The sequence below is a fragment of the Phocoena sinus genome, chromosome 8 (genome assembly GCF_008692025.1).
Source record: "Phocoena sinus isolate mPhoSin1 chromosome 8, mPhoSin1.pri, whole genome shotgun sequence".
Lineage (NCBI taxonomy): Eukaryota > Metazoa > Chordata > Mammalia > Artiodactyla > Phocoenidae > Phocoena > Phocoena sinus.
In genome coordinates this window covers 86,215,452-86,230,944 of record NC_045770.1, presented here as the reverse complement: position 1 = coordinate 86,230,944, position 15,493 = coordinate 86,215,452, and the positions used below count along the sequence as shown (strand labels likewise).

The following is a 15,493-nucleotide window of genomic DNA, read 5'->3' as shown; positions in this document are numbered from 1 at the left end:
TTATTTCAGCTCAGGTAGGAAGGCAATGTAAAGAGTCTCACAGTAAAATGTTCACCTGATAGATAATATGTCCTTGAAGTTTTGGCCGTTGTGCTCTTCATCCAGTGAAGAAAACAATTTACATCACGATTATGGATATGGCTTCCCAATCCGAGGAGTCTTCCAGAAGACATTCATTCATTCACTCAACATATGGTTATTGAGGGCCTGTCTCATGTTAGATACTGGGAAAACAATATTGCTAAGATATCATCCCTGCCCTCCAAGAGCTTACAGTCTAGCAAGGTAAGAGTTTGAAGAAGGACACGCACACTCGAAGGAAAACTCATTGCCCGGGTCTGCCCTGCTCAGAAAGCAAGTTCAAGAAGCTGTAAGTATGTCCCTGGGAGTCAGGGCTTTGCTCGTTTCATCAAGTCAAATATCTAGAAGCCTCAGATGATCTGAGTCTGGTGAAGTCTTAGCAATACCTTTCCTGCCTCAGGTTCCCAGGAAAAAAACAAATAAGAGCCCGAGCCTTTAGTTTAAGGAGAGTTTAAGGAGACGGTGCGCAGTGACCATAGGAGCATCGGCTCAGACGAGCTTCTCAAGTGAGAAGCTGTGAGTTGCCAAAAGAAGGGGGCTTCACCTGGTGCTGGCTTGTCTCTGGGATTTTGCTTTCCCTTGCAACACCGGGGGGGAAGGATTCTATTCACACCCCAAATTGGCATGGCTCGATTACCTTGAGTTCTCCAAGTCATGAACAGCACACAGAAAATGCATCAAACTCAAGCCAAGACAATAGAGAGATATGCTGAGAACTTAATACGCCCACCTATTTATGCAGGAACTGGATGCCAAGAAACCATCACTTTCAACAAATAACACAATCTGCTAATTATGTGCAGGGTGTTCCAGTCAGTACACCCCAGACTCACTACCTCGCAGGGGCTGCTCTTCAATGGAGAGGGTGAGGAAACAGCAAGACCAATTTGGAGGAATGTGAGAAACTTACAGGTTTGTGGAAGAGCAAGGTCGGAGAAGGATCCAGGCTGCCTAGATGATGAACAGGCCGAGCCGGAGAAGAAACAGCAGAGAGCGAATTAGCAGACACCCCTAATAACTTCACACAATTCAGGCACACACAGTCACACAAACATTCATGTGTTTACACTAATTCAAATATCTGGAGGTTTAATTCATTCTGTGGGAAGTATAGTCAACTGCTGGGAAAGCCTCATAGCTCTTTAGCCTTCCTTGGAGAGCAAGGTGTGTCTTTCATGCAGGAATGTCTCAGATCTGTGCTGCTCATCTTCATTTCTCTCAGTTCCCTCAGTAATTGTGACTTGACAACACTGAGTAGCACCAAGTCAGGCAGAGAGAAAAACAACTCGGTTGTACCTTCAGAAGGTCATTCATCTCACTAAGCTGTGCTCCAAGGTCACTGGCCATAATGGCTCTCATTATAATTAGGACAAATTCTTAATTCTTCATACTTCCGACATTCTGAATCCATTACAGACACTCTGCAACCTTTGACTATGGCTCGCTTGCCTGAGTTGAGGAAGGCACTGCAGGAGGTGTTCCATCAGTGGATGAGACGAGCCCCCTCTTATTGGTACATGTCTTCATTCCCATATTATGCTCAAGATAGAGAGGCAGGAGGGAGGAGAAAGCCAAGGACATGGAGAGCAGAAAAGAAAAGTTGCAAAAGGGATCTGGATGTTCAAACTCATTTTCAAAGTGTCTACAGGCTCACGTTCCTCCCAGATTTCAGGGTCTGGCGATAAGTCTCCAGGGACCCAGAACAATGCCATCATTGGAGAAGTCTCTAACTCCTTCCTGACCATAGATCCTGAACTGAGTTTTCTGTTTTTCTCTTCCATCCTTCCTTTCTTTTGTCTTTTTTTTTTTTTTTTTAACATTCTTCTAGATGCAAATCTAGGCAAGACATCATTCACTTTGGAATGAGTTAAGATGAGACAGGAAAGAGATTATCCAAAAGAGGAAAGATTATAAGAACTAACATCTGCAAAGATTCTCCCCTGGAACTAACTTCCTCTCTCTCACACACTCACTCTTTTTCTCTCCTCTCAGTGTTTCCTTCTGTAATATAATATTTACTCTGTTTTGTAATTCTAGTGCAGTGTGTTCTATTGTTAGCCCTTGTTTAATTTATCTGAGTCTAGCTCTCATCTCAGGTTCTGAAAAGAAATCCCTCTAGCTCTTTCAACCCATTATCCAAACATTTTAAAAATGAAAAGTAGGTTGACTTTAAAGTCTTGCTTTTGCTTCACTCTAGGGATTTTTTGTTGTTGTTGTTCTGAGAATAAATCACCATCTTCATCTTGACTAGCTAAATCAGTGGTTCTCCCTCCCCCCGGGCCCTGGGGACATTTGGTAATGTCTAGAGACATTTTGGGTTGTCATAACTTCGAGGACCAGAGTGCTATTGGCACCTAGTGGGTAGAGATCACAGATACTGCTAAACATCCCAAAACACACAGGACAGCCAAATAATACACAACAAAGAATAATTCAGACAAAAATATCAATTGTGCCAATTGGGAAACCACAGGACAATGGGAGTACAAGAGCAAACTCATAACTACCTCCCTTTTCCCACTTATTTTTAAGCAACTGGGATAAAATTAACCAAAGCCGGACCTTCTCTTTAAGTAACTGAAAGTGAGCAGATGTGGCAATTGAAGTTTTTCGCCAATCATCCAAGGGGGAGGAGGGAAGATAGACTTGGCACCAGGTAAATCATTCCTGAATGAGAATAAAGCCCCCTCCACCATTATTCTTTTCTGATTTAAGCATAAAAGGCACGTGATTATGCAATGATTACAGTCCACTCTGGATGGTGGAAGTCCTCATTCTCCACTCACTGACTCCCGAAGGTCAGGGTAGACTTCTCAGCATCCTTCTGGTTCATCCCACCAATCGGAGACCCTGGAGTTCATCCTAGAGGCCACGCCCACCTCTCCTGAAGAGGCCACGAGGATGCTATGTGCGGAGGACACCTCATCTTTTCCTAAATCATTTTGCACATAAAAACTTTTAATGCCATCTGATTTTTTTTTTCTTTCTCCTTAGCAAGAAGCACATGGCTACAGACTCTGTTCTTGCAGTGGAAAAGAACTTCACAATAGAGGCAAAAACAAATCACAGCCACATACAGTGTCATATTTCACAGAAAACTGTGTACGTTTGTTCCCCATATAGGACATACTTCAAAGTAACAAAATAATTCTATCAACTGTCATGTTCCTTCTTCCTGTTAGAAGTAGATGTATTTTTTTCCCCGTCATGGTACATAAATATCAGAGAAAAGTAGTCTTTGAAATATTTATGTCCAGGGACTTCTTGGTTGGTTATCATTTGGGATGTGTTTAGGTTTGTGTTCAATGTATCAGCAGCTTCAGTTTTCATTTTCCCTCCATCCGCGTGCATTCTTCCCAAATTTATATACCAGTCTTCGTCCATCCACACGTTCCAGAATTTCTCTTTTGTAGTAATATCTGTAACAAAAGGCATTGCATAAGGTGGCTGGTCTGATTAAGACAGCCGGGGGAATGACTGGCCACACGGCCTTATCACGTTTGGAGACGTGAAACCCCTCACCTCATGGCTCGGCTGAGTTTTTCGTAGGTCATGCTGCTGTTGTTTTTCTTTTTCCCCCATAGCTGGGCCACAGCCTCTGATTTCAAGAACCTGAAGATGCCCTCAGACCGGTCTTCCCACTTGATTAACCCTGGATTCTTGTCTGGGTTCAGGAGGATGTCGCGGATGAATTCCCATAAGTGAGTCCCTCGCGGATCTGAGGTGAAGGAGAAAAAGGAGTTTATTCATGGCTGAAGTCACTGCAAAGAAGGGCTAGAGGAAGCCTAGAGTTGAAATATCTTACAACAAGTCAGAGATACTCGATTCCATGCTACCCACCTGTGACGCCAAATCACAGAACCCCCACTGGGTATTTAAGAATGAGCTAGCACAGTTTTTTAATTTTACAAATCAGAAAGCTGAAGCATGGAGAATTCAACTGACTTGAGCAAGGTCACACAGCTAACGAGTGGCAAAGCCAAGACAAAAGAATAGGTCTTACATAGAGAAAAGATTTGTGTTTGCCAAGGGGGCACGGGTTGGGAGAGGGGGTGGAGTGGGAGGTCAGGGTTAGCAGATGTAAGCTATTATATGGAATGGATAAACAACAGGGTTCTACTGTATAGCACAGGGAACTATATTCGATATCCTGTGATAAACAATAATAAAAAATATTTTTAAAAAAGAACGTATATATATATATGTATAACTGAATCACTTTGCCGTACAGCAGAAATGAACACAACATTGTAAATCAACTGTACTTCAATAAAAAGAAATAAGTTTAAAAAATAGGTTTTAGTTCTCCTAGGCTAGGAGGTGTATCTTCTAAATATGGTTAACAGATTGCTGGGCATTCATTTCAACTTTTTACTTCCCAGGAGAGCAAAGCTCAACCACTTTTATTCAGAACCTCTTTTGTTTAGAACCTCAATCAATTAGACGGCTGCCACCCAGCAACTGTGTGTCAGCCAAATGCGCATGGGTAGGGTCTTAGAATTCTAACTCCTAGAATATATCGGTGCGGGGTCTCACAGGGGTGGAGGGGGCCAATTTGAAAATGAAACAGCAACTGTAATGAAATTAGCAACGAAATTCAATTCTACCCTCACTGGATTTGTGACACACAACTCCCTCCCACACCCAATTTGAAGGGCTGTGTTCATTCAGTTCTGTGGGATGACCTGGAGTAGCAGATAGCAGATAGGAGTCCAACTCCTTACAATTTCCAGATTACACCACCTTGATTTCTTTCTGTGTCCTCCCCCCCACCACCTCCACGTCTCTGATATTTCATACACTTTCATAAAGTTTTATTATCGGGGGAAATACAACTCCCCAAAAGCACTGTTGAATCTTAAGAATAAACAGTATTTCTTGGAACAATAACTCCACAAAAGTAAGAAGCCAACATTCAGCCAAAGAAAAAAAGAATACACCCTCAGCTGTTTTTTCCCATCTCTCTCCTTTTCCCACCCTTTTTTCTGGAGAAAGGGAAATTGCTCACCCCATGCCTGCAAGAAGTGCTTGTTCACTGATATCTCAGTTTTAGCACAAAGAGAACAGAATGAGGAGGAAATATCCACTGGGGCTCCACTTTGAGAAACGACTGCAGAAGGGGTTACTTAGCCAGCAAGTGATGCCTCTCTTTTCACACCCCACCCAGTCTGAGGTGGAGAAATGCAGGCAGAAGGCAGAGGCAATATTTGTCTAAAAACTGGTGGCCTCCAGTTATTCTCCACTCAAGGGGAAGGGCCAGGAGGCATCTGAAAGCCAGCCAACTTACTGTGCTTTTTGGTGTGGGACTTTGTTGGTTGGCCTTGCTGCTTTTTCATATCAGGCGACTCTGCTAAAGAGAAAAATGAGAACGGCTTCATTTCCCTATTTCCTACAATTATCATCTTCATTCATTCATCCACTCATTTCACCAGTATTTATTGAGCACCTACTACATGCCTAGCACTGTTCAGGTAGGTGGTCGTGTCCAAAACAAAACAGAGGTAATAAGCGCTCTGGAGAAAAAAATTCAGGGTAAGAAATAGGGGTAGAAGTGTGGAGATGGGAATAGTTTTGCCATTAAATATAAGGTGGTCACAGAAGACGTCTCTGATAAGGGGACCAGAAAGGTGTGAGGGGACAGTCATACAGAGAGCTTGTGGAAGAGCTTTCCATGCCTGAGAATAGCAAAGGCCCTGAGGTCAGTGTGCATGGAATAGAAGGAAGTCAGTGTGGCTGTGAACAAGGGGCAGAGGGGAGCAGGTGAGGTTCAGATCACTAAGGTCTTGTAGGACTTTTTGAGGATTTTAGCTCTTATTCTGTGAGAGGTGGGAAACCATTGAAGGATTTATTATTTATTTATTTATTTCTGGCTGCGTTGGTCTTCTTTGCTGCCCGCAGGCTTTTTCTAGTTGAGGCGAGCAGGGGCTACTCTTCGTTGCGGTGCATGGGCTTCTCATTACAGTGGCTTCTTGTTGCAGAGCACGGACTCCAGATGTGTGGGCTTCAGCAGCTGTGGCACGTGGGCTTAGTAGTTGTGGCTCACGGCCTCTAGAGTGCAGGCTCAGTAGTTGTGGTGCCGGGCTTAGTTGCTCCATGGCACGTGGAATCTTCCCGGACCAGGGATCGAACCCGTGTCCCCTGCATTGGCAGGTGGATTCTTAACCACTGCACCACCAGGGAAGGCCCCACTGAAGGATTTAGGTCATTGAAAAGTTTTAGGCTTTTATATATATATTATAATACAAAAATGTAAACATTTATAACAAAGAAAGATGGCTCATAAGCCAGAGGAGTGCCTTTTTTGGCATGCAAAGTTACCTTTTAATCAGCCTGACAAAGGGGCCATTGACTGGCCTGAGCTCAGTACAGAGGGCCACAGTGGACTATGGAAACACAGATTAGTTTAACAAATGACTCATTATGGTAACCCTTGAGATTATCAACAAAGAGGAGATGACAGAGGCAAATCTGTAAAATAAAACTTGTTAAAGAGAAAACTAAATGATCTAGCAGTGTGTGTGTGTGTGGGGGGGGTGTGTGGTTGTGTCAGTGGGCACTTCAAATGTCAGGACGACTAAAGCAGATCTTACCAAAAAAAATTCTCACAATCAAAAATCTGCCAACTTGAATCCGGGGCAGCCCCTAAATGGTAGCCAATCCTGATAAGAAATTGGACCAGTATATTGCATCCCTTCTGTGTACATTACATCAGGGCTCCCTAACTTAAGGTTTGCTGACCCATGTGTGGACTTCAAGGGCATTTCAGACTGACTGAAACCGCAGGCAAAGGAAGAGGGTCCACAGCTTTCAAGATTGTCAGTAGTGATCCATTATTCAATAAAGTTTGAATACCATTAACTCCTAAGGAAAATGGTTAAGAAGACTAGCTCCTGTTTCTTGAACACTTACTATGTACCAGGCACTGTGGTCAGCACTTTCCATGAATCACCTGTTTTGATTCACACAATCACCCTATGAAGAAGGCGATAGCAGGATCCAGAGGTTTCACTCATAACCACCATTCTATGCCATTTCCAAAGATGGTGCCACATAAGAGATTTCATAAACGTCTTCCCTGCCAAGAACCAGGTTCAGTTCTGCAACCCACTAATTAGTGGGGAAAAGTCTTTCCAATTTGATGATTCTCCATTTCCCCGCGTGCATGGATGCATTCACCTATCTGATCCCCCAGATTGTCACAACTCAGAGCTCCCAGCAGTTTGAAAGTCGTGGTGGGATAGATGAGACAGTTTTAATAAGATCTGGTTACAAGAGAAACCTCTTTTTCTGGTTAAATGTGCCACCATCCTCCCCCACCCCGCCGCCCCTCCCCCTCAACACTGTCAGCAGGAGGGTTTGCACCCCACTTGGATTTCTCTGAAACCTGAAAGAACAAATTCGCAGGAAACGCAAGGAGACTCCACTCTCCCTCCCTGTAGGTTTCAGGGTGAGGTTGCGACATCCCATCAGGATGTGACAATATTGCGACAGGTTGGCACCCACAGCGGTTTCCAAGTGATACATCATTCTGACAGGGCCACGTTGTTCTGCGGACAAAGAGTGGCATTTACCCAGCAGGCCACAAGCAAAGCTCATTTTCAAATGGCATCCAGGAGGGATGCAGGGCCATTATTTCAGAGCCAGCATTGAACTCAGAAAAACCCAAGTGTAGGCGTCTCTCAGCTTTTTGGCCTCCATCATTGTTCACGGGTTGCAAACTCATGTAATGCAAGAATCAGTTACTTCGGGGAGTTAAGGTACCTTTATGAATAAAATGGAAACCTTGGCCCCTCTCCCCAGAAAAAGGCACATATGTGTACACTCGTGAAATTCTGCAACAATTTCAGGAGCGTGTGGGTCACTTAGGAGTCCACGGACTCCAGATTAAGAACCCCCATAGCAGCTACACCACGAGGAAATGTTCTCTTTGAGGTGTCAGCCATTTACCCAAGCTAGATTTCCATCCAGCTTAAGAAAGACCTCCCGCGAAAAAAATCCCCCCAATAAATATGTGTGCATCATCGTAGGCAAGAATATGCAGCTAAGGGCAAAAGAAACTTGAATTTCTTCCAGCCTCTTCTTCCAGTCCCCAGGCCATGCGGGACAAGCTGTGGAATCACCCACCTGCCCCAGCACTGAAATCTTTTGATCTGAAACCTCACCTTAATATGATGGCCTTGCCCCCTGTATCTTCCCCTGGCCCCCAAATAAAAATCAAAACCTTTGAAGTTAGCCGCGTGGTTAAGTGATTCATCCTTATAAAATAATGGCTTGCTCTGGGGGAACTGTCCAGACTGGCCTTCTCCTGCTCCACTCCCAGGCACCTCAGGCCAAGGTCCAGTCCAGACGGGGCAGCACCAAGGCACGAGTTTATGATGAGTTCCAGAGCATGACTTCATCTAAGCTGCTTCACAAGCAGCAAAGATTAGAAGCATTTGCATATTATTCAGCTGTGAGCCATTTCTTTACGGGATATACAAATTTCAGTGTTATAATAGACCATGCCACCCTCGCTCTAGGCTCAGCGAGTCGGTAAATAAACACATCAATCCCGAATTAGCGTCACTGGCTCGAGGACTATCGGGCAGATCCGGAACACTGGCGGCGGCCATTTTATGAAACGAGCAGATGACAGAGACATCAAAACAGAGCCCGCTTCCCCACCTGTGTTTATCAGCGAGGGCGTCAGTTGACATGTGGCCTCGCCTCAGCGCGGCTTGTGACTTGCACTAAAACACATAAAGATACTTAACTGCACTCCATTTCATGGGAGCTGGAAATCCAAAGACTCAGACAAATGACAAGGGTCTTTGGCGGGGGGGGCTGGGGGGGGCGGTTCTGGTCCCGTCCAGTAGAGACTAAACTATTCTGAAAGGAATTGATCCTTACAAGGCTGTAATTAACTATCCTACCTGGAAGGCTGTTACCTCAAAGAATTCACCAACCCAGACACTGAAATGATTCTTTAAGTGATCATTCTGATCGGGGTCCTGGATGGCTTATCTCATTTTCCAGCCTGTGTTACAATTTCGGGATAGGAATCTGGAGTAAGGTGATCAAGAATGAAGGGAGGTGCAGGAGAGCAGATTTGTAAAGCCCATTTGAAGAAGGACTATTTAAAAGTAGAACAGTTGAACTCAGGAGACAGTGAGTTAGTTCCCTGTTACTACAAATATGAAAGCCGACATTGGTCCCTGTTGATTGGGAGATTCCAGCAGGTTAAGTCAGGATGCGGGAGAGAGCAGTGTGGCCTGGCTGGGAGGGCAGCAGAGTTGTTGATTACGGCTTTTCCTCTCCCAGGTGCCTAGAGACCTAACCATCCCTGAGGCTCAGGAAGTGTTTGGTTCAACTTTATTCTTCCTTGGAATCTTCTGCCCTAAGCCAAAGACCCAGGACATGGGAGGTGACACCTCAGGAGGTGTGTCAGGAAGTCAGAGGGCGACCGCGGTGGTTTCTTCAGCTCTGAAAACCTTGGTCTTGACTGGGTGGCAACGATTGCCACAGAAATTTTACCCTGACTGGCTCAGTTCCCCCAGCATGGCAAATCCACTGCAGAACCTTTCCAGTGTTTGATCTAGTTCCCTAATTTCAGCAAATACTTAGAGTGACACATAAGGCGATGGGCCTCTGTGTGGAGGGGGAGGTCGAGAAATGAATTGGCCTCCATTCTTAACCTCAATTCCAGAAGCATTTACCCTGGCTCCCAGCCCTGTCTCATTCAAAGGGCTTGACCCGAACAAAACCTCAAACCAAAAGCTTTCATTTTTTCAGTTCTCAAAAGCACACTCAACAAAATGAAAAAAAAAGGAAGGAGGAAGGGTTGTTGTTTGATTCTTCCTTTCACAGACACTCTTTTAAATCCCAGTTCTGAAGTTGCCCCAAATTCAATTCCAGGAAAAGACAGATTAACTTGTGACGGGTCTAAGCTCCATTTCACAGAGCCAAACAGATTCACAAATTCGCACCGAGATCAAGGGACTACACGAAACCCTCTCTTCACCTCCCCCGTGCACTCATTCCTACCAGTGGACCTATTTGTAAGTGGACAAGGAGAAATAATCTGAAATACAATCTGAAAGCTCCTCTCCCAGACTCCCAGCAGACCAACCCTCCCGTTCAGTGTAACCTTGATTGAGAGTCATGGGTAGACCCCAGATGCATCCAATCCTAACCAAACACAACTCATATGAACATAATTCATAATGTGCAGGTGGTCTGACTAATTAGAGAGTCCTGATGAGCCAACAAGGTCAGACTTTAAAACTGACCTGTGATTCCCAGGGTTCCAGAAGTTTTCAGCTACTGCCCCTCCACCCAGAGACCATCATCGCAGGTTCACTGACCTCTGAATTCCACTGTTAGACATTCATTCTCTAAAGCCAAAGACAGCTTGTTGAAAATTAAATAGAGCCTTCTCCCCCATAAATATACCCACGTATGAATAATATCATTGGATAATTTCACAAAAGCAAGTTTTTCCTGAAAAGAGAGTTTCCGTTGTCACAGAGAGTGACTTGGTTTCACAGGAGCAAAACACATTTCCTAGAGGCATCCTTGCTGGTCATTTTCAATGTACAAATATGGGCCCGAAAGCAGATTCTTTATAAACTTTTCCTAGCCTTTTAATGAGAAAGACTCCAGCGAAGTTGGAAATGCAGGGCATTGGTAATTCTCATTAACTCACAGTAAGCACTGGCAGGAGGCGCACTCAGCCTCGGATGTCAGGACAACTTACCAATGGGAAGGTGACCGCTGGTTGTCATGGAGATCTGGGCCCGGCAGAAAGTTTTGCTGTCCAACAACTCTGTGGCAATGAAAACATAAAGGACGTTAAGAGTCCCCTCCTTACAACATAAATTTGGGGCTGTTAGAAAACCAGAATAAGAATGTAAAAGGGTCTTAAGCGTTGGGGAGTTAGTTACCTACTGTGCTACCATAGTTGGTGTCATATAAATAGTTTTCTTCTTTCCAGGTGTTCATGATGGAAGGGTCTACAAAGGACAGAAAATGGGAATGTCAGCAATCACCTTCCCCAGGTGAGGAGTTTGCCTTTTCTTACTCACTGTTCATCAAAGAGGTGTGGGACAAGGGGCTGGTTCTCAGAGAGAAGAGATAAGATTCTGCTTCAGCCACATGTTACCTTATCATAATGTTACCCCAGTTTTCTTCCAGGGCCCTAGGGGAGGTGGACTTTGTTACGGCCCCATCCAGGTGTTCTACACCTGTTGCATTTTGAGGGAAGTGAGAGAAGTTGCAACAGTGGGATCCCGTCCTAGACCAATGCTTTCCTGAGGATATTCCCAGTCTGCACTTGGTGGGGTGGCGGGGGGGGGGGTGGTCCAGGAGCCTGGCATTGTCTTACATTCTACTATATTGTCACCAGAATATTTTTAGACTAGTAAAAAAAATGGTAGGGACAAAATAATTTCATGATTAATGAGCATCTTTTCCTAGTAACGTCTTCCTGGGAGAATTAATGATGTTTCTTTAAGAAAAAGTCTGCTCAGTCTTATCACAGAGTCTTTATTGCTAAAATCCAGAGAGAAACTCTCCTCAAGTTGGGTGACAGCCCCCTCCCTCCAGGATTTCTCCAATATGCTTAAGGGGTGACATAAAATTTTCAAAACAGAACCAAGGAGAAGGAGATGAGAGTGTTACCAAATCAAATAAACAGGTTTTAAGAGTAGGGCCTCATTGCTTCATCTAGGAAAAGTTCTCTCTCTCTCTCTCTTCAGTGTGCTGGGTAAGCATGTCTCCTGACTCTTCAGATTTCAGACTCCAAGGAAACTCCCCTCCACCTACCCTAAACGAAGCCCAACTCCTACACACCCCTCACCTCTGGGCTGATCTCCAACAGAAGCTTCTTTCCTGGCTGGCCAAGAGCTGTGAGATCTGGCAGGAGCTGTCACCTCATCCCCACCAGGAGCTTCCTGCTCTCCCCTCGTCACAGACAGAGGCTGCCCTCGGCTCCCTCCTGCCCAGCATCTGAATTTCAGGGCCGGGGTGGTAAGCCACTGGCCGAGTTTCATTTTGTTTTTGTAGCATAAATGGTATAAAAACCTGACTCACTGGCTAAGTCCTTCTGTTTACGACATAGGGATTTAGCTGGTATTTGAACTAATAGCTACGTGTTTGGGCACCCCAAGCCTGATCACTTAGGGGTTACACCCTCTGTCCTCATTGGGTCACCTTGTATACCTGTTGTTGTCTCTGAAAACAAACTGAACCAAAAAGGTTTGGGGGTGTTGGCCCCTGTATGAGCCTCCTTTCCCCTCCTCCCAGGGTGGAGCTTCCTCCCCACCCTTCGGCTCAGCTTTTCTGAACTGGCAACATGAGAATGTCTGGAGGGTCAAGGAGGAATTGTCAAGTACTTGGGACCTCTCCAGTACCAGCCTGGCTCCTCCGCTGGGGCTATCTGTCCAGTCAACAGTGGGGATTTGGGGTCAGGGGGCACCATCCTCTAGGCCAAGTCCTGTGCCTGCCTCTAGGGCAGTCACGTCCATAAAGCATAGACCATCTGGGTAACTCAACCCTGGCCTCTCGGGGGAAGGGCAGGGCTAGGAATACCTAATTCACATGTTTAGCAGCTGCTGTTTTTTTCTTTAATAATGGTAGACCAGCCCCCTTATAAAAGAGTAAATAACTGCGTGGGGCCAATTTCTGCCCCTAGTGACTCACAAATCACCGCAGGTCTAATACAGTCCTTGGTGACCGGCACGCAACCTGCAGGGAGGCCTGAGGCAAACTCCGTGGTTGGTCCATGTGGCCCACATTCTCACTGATGTGGACATGGGGAGTGACCTTGGAGCAGTGGCAGCTCCTATGGACCTGGGGGGCCTTGCAGAGCTCTCCCTAGACTAAGAGGTCATAGGCCAAAGGTCACTATACAAAGACCTCTGATTGGTACAAGGCTCTAGGGCACAACTTCTCGAGGCAGTTACTGCCCCCTGCAAGTTCCCAGGGGAGACAGAAAGTCCCCAGGAGAGAGATTTTGGGGCAGAGGAAGGAGGGATGATTAGGCAGATGAAGGAGAACAAAAATGAATGTAGCTACTCTGGGCCTGCAGACCCTACTCAGAGCTCAGAATAGTGGCTTTTGTCTAAAAGCATACTTAAGGCAGGAGCCAGTTCCACAGCTGCCTTTGGACATCCCTACAGAAACTCCAAGATCCCCAGAAACTATAGTAACAACACCAAGTCCGAATCTTCCTCCTCCTTGTGAAACACACTCCCTCCAAGGGAGGAGGGGGAGAGGAGACACTGACCCTTCCTCTTCTCTCCCCTGGCTTCTCCTAACTTGGCCAAGGCCAATCCCCTGACTCTTTGTGGTGACAAGAAAGCCCACTTAGACTCTGCATTTTCTGGGCTCCTGGATCAGAGCCTGGATGTTCCCTTGACCAACCATGGGAAGCAGAGAAGTGTGGGCAGAATTAGGCTCACCATCAATCTTAGAAATCAGAAATGGTCGGCAGTCACTGGTCCCAAGGACGAGGGATGAGGCTCATGGCTGCCGGGCCCATTGGAGACAGCCAGGGAAGAGACATCCCTGGGCTTCCTGCCAAAGTACTGGCTCCGTCCCGCTCTCACACTCGCCCTCACACTCCCTCTCAGTTGTCCTCCGCAGGCCTTTGCCTACCAAGTTGGCTCCCTTCATCTGCCACGACTCACCAGCTTGTTCGGTCTTGACGATGACATTGTGTGTGGACTGGAACAGGTCACTGCTGCACTGGCCTGTGAAGGACAGATTGGGAAACTCAGAGCGGGCCCACGTGTAGCCAAAATGTGCTGCTTGACCAAGGACGAAGCTGGCTTCATGGAAGAGTTTCTGACAGTCCCACAGCATGGTCACCCTTCTTTGCTTCTGGGAGGGGGCTTCCCTCTCTGGATCTATAATCTCAAGCCTGGGGCCCTTGGCCCAGAAAATCAGTAGCTAGGGCACCAACCTCAGATGGAATTATTTGGCCTTGTATAGAGAAGGCATCCAGTATGAAGGAAATAAAACTTTAGAAGTTGAAAGACCAGTTTTTCCACTAATAGCTGCAAGGTACTTCACCTTTCTTCATCTTGGTTTCCTCAACTGTATATTTCGGAGATTAAACTAGCTAAAGTCATTAGATGTTCTCTAAGGTGCTTTTGCATACTAAGATTTGATAGGAAGTGCAAAGGAAACACAAGGAAAATCACCTTAATTCTCCTTTGATCTTAAATTTAATCAAACCCCTTTTGATTAGATCTAATCTATGAGCTATGTCTGGATAAGTGCAGTGATTCTTCCCTTATTTATGCCTGGCAACTTTTCTCCAGATGTATCATATATAAAAGCACATATATACATGTGAATTCGTTTCATATGTTTTTCCTGCCCATCCAGATTATAAATATCTCAGGAGCAGAGGTCATGCTTTAATGTCTCTGACCTTCAGTTTTCCCAGATGAAAACTGCCCCTGTCAAATGGGTGCAATATTTATTTTCTCATAAGGTCACCAAATGAATCAATTCACTTAGAGCCCTTGTATAAGTAAATACTCAATAAATGGAAGTTAGAGGAATGTCTACAAAAAGGCAAACAACGAAACAAAGGTGAGAAATCTGGCCATTAGGCATTCAGAGGCACCAGCAGCATGCAAGTCATGGAAGGCCAAAGATGGAAGGTCAAAGGTGGAAGGTCAAGGACGGCCACATCACCTCCCACGCTTCCCTGCCTTGAGCTTCAATCAGGGCAAAGCTTTAAAGAGACAGAGACAGAGAAAGAGTTACCATTCCACTTGAGATGCTGCAAGTTGCTGTAGAGGAGCTGTCCCGCTGGATTTAATTGGAGGTGGGGAGGTAAATATTTTTAATTCTTCAAGTGTAAGTCTGCTCTTTCTGAAGATGCCTGGGGGTTATTTTTAGAGCTTTGTTTGGTTTGGTTCTAGTAAAAGAAAAAGGAGCAACCACCTCTGTGAGGTGGATGGGAAGTAGGGAGTGCCCAGGAGCTGAATGAGGTCATCTCAAATGACCACCACTTCTGCCTGCTCCGAAGCCAGACGCTGGGTTCTCTTCAGTGTTGATGGCAGTTATCTGGATCTGAATCTGGTTCACAGCCCTGGAGCTCATGCTTCCCAAAGCTCCAGCTACATGCCCAAACACAGATTCTGCTTAGACAGGCGTGCCCACTCTGATGTGGACAGGATAGCTCACTATTCGTACACATCATTGCTTTCCAAAATAGTTCTCAGAGGAGCTAGTGTTTATAACCACTGTCAGAAGAACCTTAGGCCCGTGTCAAGGACATTCTGCAAGATAGATGTCTACCCGACCAGCTCTTGCAAGCCAGTGTAGCACAGGTGCATGTGTGAATAAACTAGCACCAAAGGACAGCCTTTAAACGGTGCCTGTCTATGTGCTAGGTGAGGCCTCAGGAAAGACACCT

At 45.6% G+C, this 15,493-nt stretch overlaps 1 protein-coding gene across 4 annotated transcripts in view; it reads right to left on the bottom strand.

Moving 5' to 3' along the window:
• Positions 1 to 1,879: 1,879 nt before the first annotated feature.
• The window catches only part of EHF (ETS homologous factor), a 39,416-nt gene continuing 25,802 nt past the window's right edge, over positions 1,880 to 15,493 (bottom strand). For 3 of the 4 annotated variants that reach the window (XM_032641901.1, XM_032641902.1, XM_032641899.1), the window contains exons 4-9: positions 13,749 to 13,811; positions 11,004 to 11,072; positions 10,817 to 10,885; positions 5,369 to 5,431; positions 3,604 to 3,799; positions 1,880 to 3,500 (exon numbers count right to left, since the gene is read on the bottom strand). In XM_032641901.1, the coding sequence (XP_032497792.1) occupies positions 3,401 to 3,500; positions 3,604 to 3,799; positions 5,369 to 5,431; positions 10,817 to 10,885; positions 11,004 to 11,072; positions 13,749 to 13,811 (560 nt within the window). In that variant the 3' untranslated portion in view covers positions 1,880 to 3,400. The remainder of the gene's footprint in view (positions 3,501 to 3,603; positions 3,800 to 5,368; positions 5,432 to 10,816; positions 10,886 to 11,003; positions 11,073 to 13,748; positions 13,812 to 15,493) is intronic. The other variant, XM_032641900.1, reaches the window with a different exon arrangement.